The sequence below is a fragment of the Ovis aries genome, chromosome 9, assembly GCF_016772045.2.
Source record: "Ovis aries strain OAR_USU_Benz2616 breed Rambouillet chromosome 9, ARS-UI_Ramb_v3.0, whole genome shotgun sequence".
NCBI lineage: Eukaryota > Metazoa > Chordata > Mammalia > Artiodactyla > Bovidae > Ovis > Ovis aries.
Genome location: NC_056062.1, coordinates 89,222,368 through 89,242,616, shown reverse-complemented (window position 1 = coordinate 89,242,616; position 20,249 = coordinate 89,222,368). Strand labels below are relative to the sequence as shown.

The 20,249-nt window shown below is 38.5% G+C and overlaps 1 protein-coding gene across 19 annotated transcripts in view; it reads left to right on the top strand.

The window, feature by feature from the left end:
• Positions 1 to 20,249, top strand: part of WWP1 (WW domain containing E3 ubiquitin protein ligase 1) — a 156,772-nt gene that overhangs the window by 61,749 nt on the left and 74,774 nt on the right. For 15 of the 19 annotated variants that reach the window (XR_009595095.1, XM_027973247.3, XM_060393959.1 and 12 more), the window contains 3 exons: positions 12,357 to 12,494; positions 12,584 to 12,650; positions 16,029 to 16,210. Coding sequence is in view for 18 of the 19 variants with exons in the window: in XM_027973247.3 (XP_027829048.1) it covers positions 12,357 to 12,494; positions 12,584 to 12,650; positions 16,029 to 16,210 (387 nt within the window). In the remaining variant the exon portion in view is untranslated. The remainder of the gene's footprint in view (positions 1 to 12,356; positions 12,495 to 12,583; positions 12,651 to 16,028; positions 16,211 to 20,249) is intronic. The other 4 variants (XM_042254512.2, XM_060393965.1, XM_042254514.2 and 1 more) reach the window with 2 other exon arrangements.

Sequence of the window (20,249 nt, the reverse complement as noted above, 5' to 3'; positions counted from 1 at the left end):
CTTACTGAACAGAGAAGGACCCTAGGCAAGGGACCCTCTAAGTGCCAGAACGGGCAGAGCTATGGAGAAAGAGGACCCAGAAAGGCCTGATCGCCAGCTACAAGAGGTTCGAAAAAAGGCTCTGGTAGGGCCATAACTCGGAGAAGGCAATGGCACCACGCTCCAGTATTCTTGCCTGGAAAATCCCATGGTCGGAGGAGCCTGGTGTGCTGCAGTCCATGGGGTCACGAGGAGTCAGACATGACTGAGCGACTTCACTTTCACTTTTCAGTTTCATGTATTGGAGAAGGAACTGGCAACCCACTCCAGTGCTCTTGCCTGGAGAATCCCAGGGATGGGGGAGCCTGGTGGGCTGCCGTCTGTGGGGTCGCACAGAGTCAGACACGACTGAAGGGACTTAGCAGCAGCATGGCCATAACTCCTGTGATGGAGACAGTCCGAGTCCCTGCACACTTGGCACCACCAGGGTCTCCGCAACCGCAGCAGCTGCGCCACCTTCACGCTCAGCCCTCACTGGGGCAGAGCTACCACAGGCAAAAAAGTCTTGGATCTGTGCACGCGGAGTCGCTGTGGTTGTTTTCAACTCTTTGTGATCCTGTGGACTGTAGCCTGCCAGGCTTCTCTGTCAGAGGGGGTTCTCCAGGCAAGAACACTGGAGTGTATTGGCCAATACTGGTTGCCATATCTTTCTAGAATGCTGAATTTCCTGCTGCCCTAGCTGCCAACTCCCCTGAGTACCTGATGCTGCGAGAACCCCTGTGACCCAAGCAGCTGCACCACCTCCACACCTGGCCCTCACTGGTGCAGACCCAAGTCCTCCAGGGCAGCCTCGGGAGCAAACCCCAGTGGACGACCCACATAAAAAAATAAAAGGTGGAAATAAAACTACAGTTGAAACCCAGGGGTAGTGTAGGTAAGGAAGATGGCCCCAAACCTTCCCACCAACTGTACAAGCTGCGGATTAAATCCGCATGATCAACTAGGCACACTCTGTGTCTATGGAATATATAAAAGGAAATTGAGAGCCCCCATGAAAGAAAACACACTAGTTCTGATAGCTGTGGACATTGGAGGCAAGAACACACGGGAGTAGGACCAGATTAGAATCTGGGCTGCCCCCACAGCAGGTCCAGAGACCAGCACAGCGTTGGAGGGCATCCCAGGCAGGTGAGGTGGACTGTGACTCCCAGCGAGAGAAAGGGGTGACAGCAGTGACTCAAGAAAAACATTTATTATTATTATGTTTTGACTTGTTCTGTACATTCTTTTGTTTTTGTTTTTGTTTTTTCTTTTCTCTTCCTTTTATCCCCCCTCTGTTTTCCTTTTATCCCCCCTCGACTTTACTGGCAATATGAAATCCAGTTAAGCTTTTGAACTTTTTTTTTCCCTCAGTCACATTTTTTATTGGTGTTACAAACCTCTGCTTCTATGTTGGGCTTTTGCAGTTCTGTGGAGTTCTCCTTTTTTGAAAAAAATCTTCCTTTCTCTTTTTTTAATTTTAATTTTTTAAACCTGTTATAATTTTTTCTACATTTATTCCTTTGTTTGCTTTCCCTACTGTTCTTTTCCACTTGCAGTTAATCTTTAGCATATATATCTTTATCTACCTGTATCTAACTTTGCATTTCTATTCTTTCTTTTCTTTCTCCCCTTTCCTCTCAACATGTTTGTTTTGTTTTCATTGCATTATTCCCCAATAGGCACCTTGCTTTAGTTTTGTTTTCCAGCTTGTGCTTTAGTTAATTTTGTTCTGGTAGATACAATTTTTGGTTTCCTTTGTTCACTGGGTCAATCTATTGTACTTTAATTTTGTTGGACTGTTTTTTGCTTATGGGAGTATATATGTGTGTGTGTGTATATTCAGCCACATTTTTTATTGCTATACACCTCTGGCTCTATGTTGGGCTTTCTTGAATTTCTATGGAGTTTTCCTTTTTTCTTCCATTTTTTTTATAATGTTAATTTAGAAAAAATTTTAAATCTGTTATATTTTTCTACACTTACTCCTTTGTTTGCCTTTCCTATTGTTCTTTTCCCCTTGCAGTTAATCTTTAATATATATAAATCTTTATCTAGCTCTTCAACTTTGCATACCTATTCTTTATTTCTTTTCTTTCCTCTCAACATATTTGTTAGTTTTGTTTTCATTGCTTTATTCCCCACTTGACACCTTGCATTAGTTTTGTTTTCCAGTTTGTGCTTTAGTTAGTTTTGTTCTTACCTGATAAATATATTTGTGATTTCCTTTGTTTGCTAGGTCAGTCTGCTGTACTTTATTTTTGCTGGACTGTTTTGACTTTGCTCGTGGGTGTATATGTATATTCCATTATTTTAATTATTATTTGCCTGATTTTGTAATGGCTGTTGGTCTGGTGTTCACTTTTGGTTTCTCATTTTTTGATGTTTGTTTGAATCTCATTTAATGTCATAACAGACCACTTGTGGAATCTTCATTCCTGACCAGAGATCAGGCCTGAGCCTTTGGAGTAGGAGCACTGACTCCTAGACCCTAGACGACCAGAGAACTAACCCTCAGTTCAGTTCAGTTCAGTTCAGTTGCTCAGTCGTGTCTGACTCTTTGCGACCCCATGAATCGTAGCACATCAGGCCTCCCTGTCCATCACCAACTCCCGGAGTTCACGAAAACTCATGTCCATCAAGTTGGTGATGCCATCCAGCCATCTCATCCTCTGTTGTTCCCTTCTCCCCCTGCCCCCAATCCCTCCGAGCATCAGAGTCTTTTTCCAGTGACTTGCTCTTCGCATCAGGTGGCCAAAGTATTGGAGTTTCAGCTTTAGCATCAGTCCTTCCAGTGAACACCCAGGACTGATCACCTTTAGGATGGACAGGTTGGATCTCCTTGCAGTCCAAGCAAGGGACTCTCAAGAATCTTCTCCAGCACCACAGTTCAAGAGCATCAGTTCTTCGGTGCTCAGCTTTCTTCACAGTCCAACTCTCACATTCATACATGACCACTGGAAAAATCATAGCCTTGACTAGGTGGACCTTTGTTGGCAAAGTAACGTCTCTGCTATTGAATATGCTATCTAGGTTGGTCATAACTTTTCTTCCAAGGTGTAAGCATCTTTTAATTTCATGGCTTCAACCACCATCTGCAGTGATTTTGGAGCCCAGAAAAATGAAGTCTGACACTGTTTCCACTGTTTCCCTATCTATTTCCCATGAAGTGATGGGTCCAGATGCCATGATCTTAGTTTTCTGAATGTTGAGCTTTAGGCCAACTTTTTCACTCTCCTCTTTCACTTTCATCAAGAGGCTTTTTAGTTCTTCTTCACTTTCTGCCATAAGGATGGTGTCATCTGCATATCTGAGGTTATTGATATTTCTCCTGGCAATCTTGATTCCAGCTTGTGCTGCTTCCAGCCCAGCATGTCTCATGATGTACTCTGCATAGAAGTTAAATAAGTAGGCTGACAATATATAGCCTTGAGGTACTCCTTTTCCTATTTGGAACCAGTCTGTTGTTCCATGTCCAGTTCTAACTGTTGCTTCCTGACCTGCATATAGGTTTCTCAAGAGGCAGGTCAGGTGCTCTGATATTCCCATCTCTTTCAGAATTTTCCACAGTTTCTTGTGATCCACACAGTCAAAGGCTTTGGCATAGTCAATAAAGCAGAAATAGATGTTTTTCTGGAACTCTCTTGCTTTTTCCATGATCCAGCAGATGTTGGCAATTTGATCTCTGGTTCCTCTGCCTTTCTGGTTCCTCTGCCTTTTCTAAAACCAGCTTGAACATCTGGAAGTTCATGGTTCACGTATTGCTTATTAAGCCTGCCTTGGAGAATCTTGAGCATTACTTTACTAGTGTGTGAGATGAGTGCAATTGTGTGGTAGTTTGAGCATTCTTTGGTGTTGCCTTTCTTTGGGACTGGAATGAAAACTGACCTTTTCCAGTCCTGTGGCCACTGCTGAGTTTTCCACATTTGCTGGCATATTGAGTGCAGCATTTTCACAACATCATCTTCCAGGATTTGAAATAGCTCAACTGGAATTCCATCACCTCCACTAGCTTTGTTCGTAGTGATGCTTTCTAAGCCCCACTTGACTTCACATTCCAAGATGTCTGGCTCTAGGTGAGTGATGACACCATCGTGATTTCTTGATTATGAAGATCTTTTTTGTACAGTTCTTCTGTGTATTTTTGCCACCTCTTCTTAATATCCTCTGCTTCTGTTAGGTCCATACCTTTTCTGCCCTTTATCGAGCCCATCTTTGCATGAAATGTTCCCTTGGTATCTCTAGTTTTCTTGAAGAGATTTCTATAGTCTTTCCTATTCTGTTGTTTTCCTCTATATCTACTACTGTCGGCAGGAATCCCTTAGAAGAAATGGAGTAGCCATCATGGTCAACAGAAGAGTCCGAAATACAGTACTTGGATGCAATCTCAAAAACGACAGAATGATCTCTGTTCGTTTCCAAGGCAAACCATTCAGTATCACAGTTATCCACGCCTATGCACCAACCAGTAATGCTGAAGAAGCTGAAGTTGAACGATTCTATGAAGACCTCCAAGACCGTTTAGAACTAACACCCAAAAAAGGTGTCCTTTTAATTATAGGGGACTGGAATGCAAAAGGAGGAAGCCAAGAACTAACCCTCAGTTCAGTTCAGTTCAGTCCCTCAGTTGTGTCCAACTCTTTGCGAGCCCATGAATCATAGCACGTCAGGCCTCCCTGTCCATCACCAACTCCCGAAGTTCACTCAGACTGACGTCCATCTAGTCAGTGATGCCATCCAGCCATCTCATCCTCTGTCTTCCCTTTCTCCTCCTGCCCCCATCCCTCCCAGCATCAGAGTCTTTTCCAATGAGTCAGCTCTTCGCATGAGGTGGCCAAAGTACTGGAGCTTCAGCTTTAGCATCATTCCTTCCAAAGTAATCCCTAGGGAGTATCAAATAAGGGAGTATCAAATAGAACTCACACAAACAGAACCACTTGAATACAAAACCGAGTGTCTCCCAAGCCCCAGTAGCACCCTGTGCAGTATGCCTCATCTAGACAACAAAACTAAAATTCAAACCCAATCATCAGCAGACAGGATTACCACCTCACCCAGCCTTGCCCATCAGAGGGAAAACAAACAAAAACTCAGCACATTATCTCACCCTATAGGAAGCTTACACAAATCACTGGACTAAACTTAGGAGGGCAGAAACCAAAAGGAAGAAAGAATTCAACCTTCTTCGAGGAAAGAATTCAGCTTTCCTTGAAGCCTGGGAAAAAGAACCCTCAAACACAGTAAGTTAAAAAAAAATAATGAAAAGGCAGAGAAATACTATGCAAATAAAGGAACAAACTAGAAACACCGAAGTCCAAATAAATGAAGAGGAAATAGACAAACTACCTGAAAAAGAATTCAGAATAACAATAATAAAGATCATCAAAAACCTTGAAAACAAAATGGAGAAAATGCAAGAATCAATTAACAAAGACCTAGAAGAATTAAAGAATAAACATACAGAGAGGAACAGCACAATTACTGAAATTAAAAATGCTCTGAGTGAGTAAAGTAGCTCAGTTGTGTCCGACTCTTTGTGACCCCGTGGACTGTAGCCCACCAGGCTCCTCTGTCCATGGAATTCTCCAGGCAAGAATACTGGAGTGGGTTGCCATTTGCTTCTCCAGGAGATCTTCCCAACCCAGGGATCAAACCTGGGTCTCCTGTGTTGCAGGCAGACGCTTTATCCTCTGAGCCACCAGGAATCAATAGCAGAATATCTGAAGCAGAAGAATGCATCAGTCAGCTGGAAGATAAAATGGTGGAAATAACTTTTGAAGAGCAGAATAAAGTGAAAAGAATGAAAAGAACTGAGGATAGTCTGGGACACAGACCTCTGGGACAGTATGAAACACACCAATATTCGAATAATAGGGGTCCCAGAAGAAGAAGAGAAAAAGAAAGGATAAGAGAAAATTTTTTGAAGAGATTACAGTTGAAAAGTTTCCCAGCGTGGAAAAGGAAATATAGTCAATCAAGTTCAAGAGGTGCAGAGTGCCATACAGGATAAACCCAAGGGGAAACATGCCAAGACACATACTAATCAAACTGACAAAGACTGAACACAAAGAATATTAAAAGCAGCAAGGGAGAAGCAACAAGTAACATACAAGGGAAAACACATACACTTAACAGCTGATCTTTCAGCAGAAACTTTGCAGGCCAGAAGGGAATGTCAGGATATATTTAAAGTACTGAAAGGGAAAAATCTACAACCAAGATTACTGTAGCCGGCAAGGATTTCATTCAAAATTCATGGAGAAATAAAAACAAAACAGAACGCATGTAAGAATAAAAGATTTTAAAATTTAAAAAAAAAATAAATAAAATTTAAAAAATAATTACTATTAAAAAAAATAAAAGAGGAAAAAAAAAAAACAAAAAACAAAATAGAAACTTTTCAGACAAGCAAAATTTAAGAGAATTCAATACCACCAACCGAGCTTTACAACAAATGTTAAGGGGCTTATATAGTCAAGAAATACAAGAGAAGAAAAAAGATCTACAAAATCAACCCCAAACAATTAAGAAAATGGCAGTAGGAACATATATATCAATAATTACTTTAAATGTAAATAGATTAAATGCTCCAACCAAAAGACTGGCTGAATGGATACAAAATCAAGACCTGTATATATGCTGTCTACAATAAACCCTCGTCAGACCTAAAGACATGTATAGACTGAAAGTGAGAGGATGGAGAAATATATTCCATGCAAATTGGAAGCAAAAGAAAAGTGGAGTAGCAATCCTCATATCAGACAAAATAGACCTTGGAATGAAGATTATAAGAGATAAGGAAGGACTGCATAATGATCAAAGGATCAATCCAAGAGGAAGACGTAACAGTTGTAAACATCTATGCACCCAACATGGGAGCACCTCAATACATAAGAAAAACACTAACAGACATAAAAGGAGAAATTGACACTAACACAATAATAGTAGGAGATTTTAACACCCCACTCACACCAATGGACAGATCATCAAAACAAAAAATTAATAAGGAAACACTGGTCTTAAATGATACATTAGATGAGATGGATCTCATCGATATCTTCAGGACATTCCATCCAAATGCAGAAGAATACACCTTATTCTCAAGTGCACATCAAACATTCTCCCAGATGGACCACATCTTGGGTCACAAATCAGACCTCAGTAAGTTTAAGAAATTTGAAATTGTTTCAAGCATCTTCTCCAACAACAGTGCTATGAGACTGCTGCTGCTGCTAAGTCACTTCAGTCGTGTCCGACTCTGTGTGACCCCATAGACGGCAGCCCACCAGGCTCCCCTGTCCCTGGGATTCTCCAGGCAAGAACACTGGAATGGGTTGCCATTTTCTTCTCCAATGCAGGAAAGTGAAAAGTGAAAGGGAAGTCACTCAGTAGTGTCTGACTCTTCGCGACCCCATGGACCACAGCCTACCAGGCTCCTCTGTCCATGGGATTTTCCAGGGAAGAGTATTGGAGTGGGGTGCCATCGCCTTCTCCGTTGAGACTAGATATCAGTTACAAGAAAAAACTGTAAGAAACACAAACACATGGAGATTAAACAACACGTTTCTAAATAACCAACAAATTACTGAAGAAATCAAAAGGGAAATCAATAAATTTCCAGAAACAAAACAATGAGAACATGACAACTCAAAACCTATGGGATGCAGCAAAAGCAGTTCTAAGAGGGAAGTTTATAGCAATACAATCCTACCTCAAGAAACAAGGAAAACATCGCATAGACAGCCTAACTTAACACCTAAAATAACTGGGAAAAGAACAAAAAACCCCAGAATTAGTAGGTGGAAATAAATCATAAAGATCCGAGCAGAAATAAATGGAAAAGTAATGAAAGAAGCAGTAGTAAAGATTAATAAAACTTAAAGCTGTTTCCTTGAGAAGATAAAAGTCACAAACCTTTAGCCAGACTCATCAAGAAAAAAAGAGAAGAGAATCAAATCAACAAAATTAGAAATGAAAAAGGAGAGGTTACACTAGACAATGCAGAAATAAAAAGCATTTTAAGAGACTATTATGAACAGCTCTATGGCAATAAAAGAGATAACCTGGAAGAAATGGACAGAGTCTTAGGAAAGTTCAGTCTTCCAGGAAGAAATAGAAATTATCAACAACCCAATTGCAAGCACTGTAATTGAAGCTGTGATCAAAAATATCCCCAGAAAGCAAAAGCCCAGGACCAGATGGCTTCACAGGAGAATTCTATCAAAGATTTAAAGAAGAGCTAATTCCTATCCTTCTAAAAGTCTTTCAGAAAATTGCAGAGGAAGGAACACTTCCAAACTTATTTTATGAGGCCACCATCACCCTGATACCAAAACCAAAGCCAAAGACAGCACAAAAAAAGGAAACTGTAGGCAGTATTACTGACGAACATAGATGCAAAAAGCATCAACAAAATTGTAGCAGACAGAATTCAGCAATGCATGAAATAGCTCATTACACAGTAATCAAGTTGGGTTTATTCCAGGGATGCAAGGATTCTTCAATATACACAAATCAATCAGTGTGATACACCATATTAACAAATTGAAAGATAAAAACCATATGATAATCTCAATAGATGCAGAAAAAGCCTGTGACAAAATTCAGCATTTATGATGAAAACTTTTTTGAAAAATGGGCATAGAAGGAATCTACCTCAACACAGTAAAGGCCATGTATGATAAGCCTATAGCAAGCATTATCCTCAGTGGTGAAAAACTGAAAGCATTTCCCCCCTAAGATCAGGAACAAGACAAGGGTGTCCACTTTTGTCATTATTATTCAACATAGTTCTGGAAGTCCTACCTGCAGCTGTCCGAGAAGAAACAGAAACAAAAGGAATCCAGATCAGAAAAGAAGAAATAAAGCTCTCACTGTTTGCAGATGACATGATGCTCTACATAGAAAACCCTAAAGATAGTATTAGAAAATTACTAGAGCTAATCAGCGACTTTAGGAAAGTTGCAGAATAGAAAAACCAATGCACAGAAATCACTTGCATTTCTGAAAAATCAGAAATTAAGGAATCAATCCCATTCACCATTGCAACAAAAAGAATTAAATATCTAGGAATAAACTTACCTAAGGAGACAAAAGAACTGTACACAAAAAGTTATAAGACACTAATGAACAAAGTCAAAGATGACAAACAAATGGGGAGATTTTCCATGTTCCTGGGTAGGAAGAATCAATATGAAAATACTGTACTACCAAATGCAATCTACAGATTTGATATGATCTCTATCAAATTACCAATGGCATTTTCCCAAGAACTAGAACAAAAAATTTCACAATTCATACGGAAATACAGTAAGACCCTGAATAGCCAAAGCAGTCTTGAGAAAGAAGAATGGAGCTGGAGGAATCAACCTTCCTCACTTCAGATTCTACTACAATGCTACAGTCATCAAGACAGTATGGTACTGGCACAAAACAGAAATATAGACCAATGGAACAAGATAGAAAGCCCAGAAATAAACCCATGCACCTATGGGTACCTTATTTTTGACAAAGGAGGAAAGAATATACAGTGGGGCAAAGATAGCCTTTTCAATAAATGGTGCTGGGGAAACTGGACAGCTACATGTAAAGAAATGAAATTAGAGTACTTCCTAACACCATGCACAAAGATAAACTGAGAATGGATTAAAGACCTAAATGTAAGACCAGAAACTATAAAATTCTTGGAGGAAAACATAGGCAGAATACTCAATGATGTAAATCAAAGCAAGATCCTGTATGATCCACTTCCTAGAGTAACGGAAATAAAAACAAAAGTAAACAAGTGGGACCTGATTAAACGTAAAAGCTTTTGCACAGCAAAGAAAACAAGGTGAAAAGCAAGGTGAAAAGACAACCCTCAGAATGGGAGAAAATAATGGCCAATGAAACAACTGACAGGATTAATTTCCAAAATATGCAAGCAGCTCATACAACTCAATAGCAGAAAAAAAATCAACCCAAACAAAAAGTGCGAAAAAGACCTAAACAGACATTTCTCCAAAGAAGACATGTAGATGGCTAACAAACATGAAAAGATGCTCAACATCGCTCGTTACTAGAGAAATGCAAATCAAAACTACAGTGAGTTATCACCTCACACCGATCAGAATGACCATCATCAAAAAGTCTACAAACAATAAATTCTGGAGAGGGTGTGGAGAAAAGGGAACACTCTTGCACTGTTGGTGGGAATGTAAATTGATACAGCCACTATGAAGAACAGCATGGAGCTTTCTTGAAAACTAGGAATAAAATCACCAAATGACCCAGTGATCCCACTCCTAGGCATATACCCTGAGGAAACCAAAATTGAAAGAGACACATGTATCCCATTGTTCATTGCAGCGCAATTTACACTAGCTAGAACATGGAAGCAATCTAGATGTCCATCGACAGATGAATGAATAAAGAAGTTGTGGTACACGTAAACAATGACGTATTACTCAGCCATAAACAGGAATGCATTTGAATCAGTTCTAATGAGGTGGATGAACCTAGAATCTATTATACAGAGTGAAGTAAGTCAGGAAAAGAAAGATAAAAATATCGTATTCTAATGCCTGTATACAGAATCTAGAAAAATGATACTGAAGAATTTATTTACAGGGCAACACTGGAGAAACAGACATAGAGAATAGATTTATGGACATGGAAGAGGGGAGGAGAGGGTGAAATGTATGGAAAGAGTAACATGGAAACTTACATTACCATATGTAAAATAGATAGCCAACAGGAATTTGCTGTATGACTCAGGGAACTCAGGGGCTTTGGATCAACCAAGAGGGTGGGATGGGGAGGGACATGAGAGGGAGGTTCAAAAGGGAGGGGATATATGTATACCTATGGCTGATTCATGTTGAGGTTTGACAGAAAGCAAAATTCTATAAAGCAATTATCCTTCAATAAAAAATAAAGTTTAAAAAAAAAGTATTTTCCATCAAGAGACTCACTTTAAAGGGATTTCAAAAGGCTTTTTAACAAAAATGTTACTGAAGTATAGTCGATTTATAGTGCTGTGTTAGTTTTAGGTGTACAGCAAAGTGAATACATATACACATATCTACTCTTTTCTAGATTATTTTCACACATGGGTCATTATGGAGTGAAAGGCCATTAAGAATCTCCTTAGCTAAATATTTTAGGAGTGAGAGCTAAGCTCCCAAATTGCAGATGAATGAAATAGGATGGTGGTCAATAACTTTCTTCAGATAGAGTTTGCTAGAATCTAGATACAACTAAAATTCATGCTTTTGTAGGCTTGGGTTTTTTCTTTACTTTAAAATTTCCTCTAGTTTTTCTATTTTATTAATGTTGATTTTGTGATTTGAAATGGAATTGTGGTTTATGGGGGTAAAAATGGTTGGGGTAGGTCTTCTACAAGGCTTTGTTTATTACATGGTCCTTAACTTTTTTGCAAAGAATTCCTGTGTAATGATTAGAGGTTCCAGATTTTTGTTTGTCTTATCTTGGGTAATTAAAGTATTTGTGCTAGATATTTGGTAAATGGGAAAAAAATGTTCTTAAATATAGGAGGAACCAAAGTCAAGGATATAATCTAGTAAAAAATATGTTTGGATTTTAAAAATGAAGGTCAGATTGAAGTAACTGGACTTGTTTTGCATAATAAAGGAGTCGCTAATACTTTTGATATATATTCTGTGAGATAGAAGTTAAAGCAAAATAACTTTGCATTTAGTAAGAATTAGATATCCCGATAATAAAGAATCAATATTTGGCCTTATATGAAAAAGAAATAGTAAACTATTGCCATTTATTAAGCATGTACTGTGTGTCAGATGTGGAATTTTCTCTGTGACTTTGCATTTGAACCATATGACAGTTCCTAGTTTGATCATCACAAAATGATCTCCATTTTGTGATGAGGAAACTGAGGCTTTAAGTAATTTGACTACTTAAAGTACAGCTAGAAGTCCCTGAACTGAATTAAGGAATCCTCTTGTGTCTCCTGCAGAAATTTTGCGTTAACCACAAGTCTTAGCTTGTACTGTGGGCCATAGAGCAAGTCTGGGACATTATTGTGCTTGTTATCTAGATAGGTTTGTATTTTCTCTGAACGTTATACTGTGTAAAGGGACAATTAGAGATGATTCCAAAAGTATGTGGTGAAAGGAAAGGAGTTACTCATCTAGGTGTGAAAGGAAGTGATCTTGGTGTGGTATAGAAGGGCCTACAGATAAAAACACAAATAATTCCTTTCACACGTAGCCATCAAGCACTAAATGAGTCATTTTTTATATATAGTTTTGATTTCTGAAACATGTTTTTGTACATAACAAAAGCTTTTAAATTAGTTTTTCTTTTCCCCCCTCCCCTAGTGGAAAAAGTGAAAGAACAATTAAAACTTTCCTTGGAAACCAAGAATGGTGTCGTGCAAACTGGTGAATTAACAGTTGTGCTTGATGGACTGGTGATTGAGCAAGAAAATATAACAAACGGCAGCTCATCTCCAGCCAGTAAGCTAACTTTGGATTTTTAAAATTTGAAGGGAAAAAAAATCAAGAAGTATGTAAAAAACCTAGTGTCTTTCTCTTTTGTCATTCAGTAGAAGTACAGCAAAATGGTGATGCCTTCCATGAAGACAGAGAGCCTTCAGCAAGGACAGCCACCAGGTAGCATGTCTTATTTCGGTGTTTGTGGCAAAGTGACACCACATTTCCCGTATATGAAGCTTCTAACCTTCGTTTAGAGTTTGCCATAGACTTTAAAAGCTTATATCTAAACGTATTATTTGGTTGAATTCTTACCAAAGTGATTTAAAAAAAAAACAGCTGTAATGAGATATATTATTGGAACAAAGTGTATATCTTAGTAGTTTTTTAGGTTAGCAGATTTGGGTAACCGTCACCAGTGTCTCATTTCAGAACATTCTCTTCACCCTCAAAAAAACACTGTACCCCGGGGCATTCTCTCTCCGCGCCTCTTTTTTCCCAGCTCCTGCCAGCCACTCACCTTCTGTCTCAGTGGGTTTGCCTCTTCTGGCCATTTCTGTAAACAGTGTTGTACAATGTATGACCTTCTGTCACTGACTTTTACTTAGCATATGATTCATCCATGCTGTAGGAAGTGTCAGAACTTCATTCTTTTTCTTAAAATTGGAAATGGCTCTTAAAAATCTGTATTTAGGCATATTTTATCGGTAAATAGAGTCAAGTGATGTGGAAAAGTGGTTATCTCACTGCTGTCTGAGTTGGCAGCTTCCCGTAACTGCTAGAAGATAGATATTGCACCGATTGTGGTCTCTCCTTAGAGGTCATCCTGCCATCTCAGCAACTCCCTTAGATTCACATTTGATGACAATTAATAGAGACTTTCTGTTTGAAATAATTTGAATTAGAATAAAAGCATGTAATAGATCAATTATAATGGAATGAACATGTGAAAGTACATTGCTGTGAAATACATTTGAAAAATCATGCTGTTATATGACAAAGTGTGACTTTGAACAGAGCCCTTGAACAGATCAGCATGTCTTCTGAATATATATTTGGCTTAAATAAATGTATTTATTTAGATCCACATGATTATTCACATTGAGAAAATTCAAAACTGAAAAGTGAAAAGTCATTCAGTCATGTGCAACTCTTTGTGGCCCCATGGAATTCTCTAGGCCACAGTACTGGAGTGGGTAGCCTTTTCCTTGCTCCAGGGGATCTTCCCAACCCAAGGATGGAACTCAGGTCTCCCACATTGCAGGTGGATTCTTTATCAGCTGAGCCACAAGGGAAGCCCAAGAATACTGGAGTGGGTAGCCTATGCCTTCTCAAGCGGGCCTTCCCCACCCGGGAATCAAACTGAAAGGATACAGCAATTAGGTAGATTTAAATGCTCTAGTGAGTATGTGTGTGCATATATATACATATATATATATATGTATCAAAAATTATAACTTTTGCAATGAAATTTTAGATGGTTAAAGGAGCCTGAATCACTACCAACCTAAAGACTAATGTTATTTATTATGTAGCAATACATTTTGAATCAAAGATTAGTTCTACAGCACCAGGAAAACTTAAGTTGCATTCTTTTACTCTGTCTCCCAGGTCACTGATCCTTGCTGAGTGGCTTAGGGAAGGGTGTACAGATCAGATTAACTTGAGAGAAATTTCAAAGCTTTGTGTGCCTGCTAAGTTGGTTGAGTCGTGTCTGACTCTGTGTGATCCTATGGACTGTAGCCTGCCAGCCTCCTTTGTCCATGGGGATTCTCTAGGCAAGAATACTGGAGTGGGTCACCATGCCCTCTTTCCAGGAGATCTTCCCGACCCAGGGGTCAAACCCACGTCTCTTAGGTCTCTTGCATGGGCAGGCGATTCTTTACCACCTGTGCCACCTGGGCAGCCCTTCCAAAGCTTTACCTGCCCAAAATTCCTGAACACATCTCATTCTAAATATGTAGGTGACAAGGGAAAGTGTTGTTAGTTCGTCCAGGTACTTGGCTGAGTGCGTGTTTGGTGCCAGGCACTAGTCCAAGCACTAAGAATACTAGTCCTGTTCCTGTGGAATCTTCATTCTGGCAGGATAGAGGTAGATAGTAGACACGTGAGGAAAGAAATTAGCTAATTGGATATAGTGATAAGAACTATGAAGTCATCGAAACACAGGACAGGGTGACAGGAATGTAAAGGAACCCTTTATGAAGAGAAATGTCGCGGAATCATCTCTGTGGAAGTGCCATTCAGACTACAATTAAAAGGCCAAAAATGCGCCATCCATGCAGAGATTTGAGGGAAGAGCATTCCAGGCAGAGGAAATAGCAAGTAAAACAAGGACACTGATTCTTTCTAGTTGATTTTTGTTCCGCGTGCGTGCTTGTGTGTGCTCAGTCCTGTCTGACTCTTTGCGACCCTGTGAACTGTAGCCCACCATTCCCCTGCCCCTGGGATTTTTCAGACACGCGTACTGGAGTGGGTTGCCGTTTCTTCCTCCAGGGAATCTTGCCAACCCAGGGATCAAAACCATGTCTGTTACATCTCCTGCACTGCAGGCAGATTCTTTACCACTGAGCCATTGGAGAAGCCCTTTTGCTCTGTAGATTCTTCTAACTCTAGAATATGTTTAACCTTTCTTTGATAATCTTGTAAGTCATTATAATTTTACTCCCTGTATCTAAAGTTTGTAATAAACATTTGAAGACTCTTCGGCATGATTTTCATACAAAATTGATATACTAATTTAATATATCTGTTGCAAGGTAGGCAAGGAATAGCTTGGAGAGAAATAGATCAGAGAGATAGATGAGGTGGGGCAGGACTGAGATGTGCTCTGATTTATTTATATTTTTAAATTAAGAAAAAAAATTAAGGCTGCTCTGTGGAGAAGACGTGTAGGTTTACCAGTGTATTTGGGAAAGTTCTCCTGATTACTTACATGATACTGCCTAACTCCCTGCCTATAAGATTTAAAATGCTTGATTTTGTAATTGTAGACATACTTATTTATCTGCAGTAATGAATACACTGTCAATTCTTCTAACTCTGGAATATAATATTCAGCTTTCTGTGATCATCACATACTCATTATTTTAGTGCTGGTAATAGCTTGTGATCAGTATCGTAAGACGTTTTTGGTCTTTTCAGTGCTCAACAGTTTGGAATTGATTTTTATAAGTTTCATGACCTTTTTGAAAATATTTCCAGACATTTAAAAAATAAATCTAATATTCTTAGACTTAAATATTTAAAATACACAATTTGATCATTGCTTTGAGGTACTTTTGACAGTATGATTATATATCTCAATATACGTTTACTGTGTGGTTACACTTAGAACTGAAAGTAATTTAAACTTTTAAGTATGTAATAAAATGTAAAATGTAAAAAAATGTTTTAAAAAAGTAATCAAGATATCTCTTGTTCATTACTCTTTATACCTATCATTTTGCTTCAGTGTTAAGAGCTTCGTAAATGTTCTTACAAAATTTCTGATGAAAAGTTATGTGATTGTTTTTAATTCATTGAAGTAAGATATCTTTTTTGTTTGTTTTTTTGAAGGTTGGCTGCTGAAGATACTAACGGGATAGATAATCATGTACCTACAAACACTGTAGTACAAAACTCGTGCTGTTCATCTGTAATTAACGGGGACAGCACACCATCTCCATCTCAGGTTGCTGCCAGACCCAAAAACACACCAGCTCCAAAACCACTCACATCTGAGCCTGCCAATGACACTGGTAAGCATGGGTACTTATGACATATTATTCAAATGAAAATTAAATTTTACCTATCTGTACATACACTTTTCTTATTGTACAATCTTTCTTAATCTTCAGTTTTGTAAAAGGAATTTGAAGATTATACCACCTGAATTTTTTTTTCATAATTTGAATTTTCCTAGATTATTTAGGAAGATATTCCAAAACTACATTATAATCGCACATTTCAGTAAGCAAGTACAAGTACTTGCGTGATAGTCAATCTTAGGGTTTATGCTATAAAAAAATTACTATTTATAATGTAGAATGTATTTCTAAAAGCACTTTAGGGAATTCATTGATTTGTTAGTGATGAATGATTCCTTTAACCATCTTGGTTAAATGGTTCTCTTTTGCCAGACAGATACTTACTTCTTGGCATGTAACTTAGTAAAAAAATGTTTTGTGAGGTGATACAGCGCTCTGAAAGTTTTGTATTTTCTAAGGGGAAGTGTTCTACTATTATAGAAGGACTGTCTATGGAAGAATTTTTTCTGTAATCCTGTTTTTCAGTGGATTCAGCTGTAATATTCATACATCATTTTTTGTTTGATCTTTATAAATTAACTTTTTCAGATGAATTCCTTGAAACGCAAACATCTTAAGACTTCTTAAGATTACTAGTGTATGTCCTGAGGCTAGAGTTGGCATCCTGTCTTTTGATCCCAGAGCCTGTATTCTTTCCGTCATCTATTTTTCGGATTATTCAAAAGTATAAACATGTAAAGAAGTAATTATATGAAAATAGATGGGGATGGGTTTATAGAGAATACTGTTGTGTATTTATACTGAAGGTTGGGGAAATATTTACTGTGCATGTTGTGAGTGTTTGTAAATGTGGGAACTGACACTGTGGTTTTCTGAAAATGTAATTTATTAATGCTCCTCTGTTTTTTTTTATAAAAAAGATAGGCTTAAACATCCTAAGTCCTCATAATAAGTTGACACTTTCATTGTTAATTTAAGGTGTCTGGAAAATGAGAGAAAATAAACACAGATGACCAGGCTGAAATGAGTGAACAGGATCATTTATTTGTTTTCTGATTCTGGTATGCTTTCTAGTAAGAACATTTGTCTCAGATTTATTAGCAAAGGGATAAAGGAACAAATTAGGAACAGACCAGTTAAAACGATTCCCATTGAGAATTCCCTTGTGGTCCAGTGGTTAGGATTTGGCACGTTCACTCCTGGGGCCAGGCTGAGGTTTAATTGTTTGGGTGACTAAGATCCCACAAGCCTCAAGGTGCAGCCAAAAAGCCCGTCCCAAAACAAAAAATATGAACACCAGCTTTTATGCCTGATGTTCCATCTTTTATGGATCGGTATGAAAAAGCATCATAATATCAGCATCCTTGCTAATTCCAAGAGAGTAAATACAGTAGTAAGTTTCATAGAACTCTGCTTATATTATGGATCCTCAGTTAAATTTATAGTTTTAAAAAATAGTCTGGGAAAATAAGTGTGGGAAGGACCACCCATGTATATGGTTTACCACCAAATAATCACCCATAGAAAAATGGTTTATATTAGTACTAGAGTTCTTAATAATAAAACATAAATCCAGTGCATTTGACCTGTAGATTTGTAGATTATCAGATATACCTATATTTACCCATACCAAAAATGACACACAAACTGGGTATCCACCCATAAAGAAATTTAGATTGTAAACATTGTAACTTCTTGAGAACTCGCTGAAGAGGTTGTAAAAATAAAAATACCCTTATGTGACCAGACTTGATTTGTTATATGGGATTATCATTAGATTCATTAGAGCAGTAGATCCAATTCTGTTATTTCTGTAAGTAATTAGACATCAGGACCAATTACTGAGTCTATTCCTTTTTCATGAGAACTATAAGAATTTTGAATGCTCATTTTAGAAAGGCTTTTACAGTCATTCTATTTCATTCTTGTTATCACCTTCCAGTTAAAAGTGTATGGAATTTGGAGATTTAGCTCTTCTTCCTAAAATATTTAGCTGTTAGAATAGTTTGGCCAAAGTATCTATTGACCACTAGATAGCTGCATGTTTGGGCTTGTGGGCTTATTCAGATGTTGTTGCAAAAGAGAGAACTTGCTGAGTTCCCCCTCATTGTAGAATCTCCAGTTTATATTCTGCTTCTAATTTTGTACTTTATAGACTGCTTCTGTTGGGAACAGATTTGCCTTCACATTCTTCTCTTATCCTTGCCTGAAATTTCAAGACGAAAGTAAAACACACACAAGGGACTAGAATTGAAGGTGCCATTGTAAATAATTCCCATGACATTCTCTGTAATTGCAAGGAAGCCTAAGACGATCAGAATAACAGCTAATATCTGTTCTACACATGTTCCAAACGCCATATACCCACTGATCAATACAGCTCTCAGGATAACTCTCTGAAAACAGGCACTGGTGTTTTTCTCCTGAAGGAACTGAGGCCCAGAGATCCCAGCTGGTAGAGGAGCTGTCCCTGATACCCACCTCTGTGGTCCTCTCCTCCCTGCTCTCCTGTTCATTTAGATGTGTGTGATATCTATAGTGTCTTAATGTTGGGCTGTTCATCTTTGGTTATACCTTTGATAAACTTCAAATAATATTCCCCCAGTCAGCTTAGTGATCGTGTTTGCATGTTCTCTGACACATGACAAAACAATCCAACTGCCCTCATTCCATTGGCTGGTTTAGAAAGGCTTCTGGAACCTACGCTGTTGGTAGAAACCACTTTAGCAGTGTCTTCTGTACAATCTGGCATCCCTCAGTAGGAAGATGAATTCAGGTATATTTTTCAAGGGGTAGTCTTCTTTAAGGTGTTGGTGTAAAAATAGGATTCTTTTTTCTGTAATCAAGAACTTTAAAAGTCAGTTTTCATTGTTAGAGTGGTGATGGAGTGGAGTGTGCATATTTTGTGTGTAACATATTACATGTTTTTAATCCATTACCTGTGATTCCAAAATCCTAAAATCCTTAAAACCAAAAGTTTTTTGGTAAACTCACTTGATGGCAGAATGACTAGGACTAACTTGAAGGTATTTATAATTTTTTCTGCTTAGTATGACTATCCTTCTGTTTCACTCCAGAAATGATACTGTGTTTAACTACAGTGTCTAGCCCCCAATCTGACTTGATATTAGTGTAATAGATAATATATGTGCCATACTACCTTTTACATTCCAAAGTTATGAATTCTGAAACACACTTGGCCCTAAGAGTTTCAGATGAGGGGTTATGGGCCTGGAACTGCAGATAAATGATTTCTTTCGCCAAAGACGGTATTGTACATGAGGGCTTTGGAGGGGAGGGCATTTTCCCTCACCCCTACCTGTTCTTTTGAGTCTTAAGAAGATCCATTTGCTAAGTTTAGTTGGTAAATACTGCTACTTATTTTAAGCTAAAGTGGGAGGCAGTCATGATTGAAAAGATTAGATTTGGTTTCTAACAGGACTGCGTTCCAATCCTAGCTCTGTCGTTGAACACTTTAACCGTGGGTTTTCATTCAGTTGTTCAGTCATGTCGGACTCTTTGCAACCCCATGGACTGCAGCATGCCAGGCTTCCCTGTCCTTCACTATCTCCTGAAGCTTGCTCAAAATCACATCCATTGAATCGGTGATGCCATCCAACCGTCTCATCCTCTGTCGTCCCCTTCTCCTCCTGCCTTCAGTCGTTCCTAGCATCAGGTCTTTTCCAAGTTGGCTCTTTACATCAGGTGGCCAGAGTGTTGGAGCTTCAGAATCATCATCAGTCCTTCCAGTGAATATTGAGGACTGATTTCCTTTAAGATTGACTGGTTTGATCTCCTTGCTGTCTAAGAGATTCTCAGTTGGAAGCATCAAATTCTTTGGCACTCAGCCATCTTTATGGTCCAGCTCTCAACATCCATACATAACTACTACTAAATGGACCTTTGTCAGCAAAGTAGTGTCTTTGCTTTTTAATACACTGTCTAGGGTTGTCATAGCTTTTTTTCCAAGGAGTAAGTATCTTTTAATTTCATGACTGTAGTCATTGTCTGCAGTGTTTTTGGAGCCCAA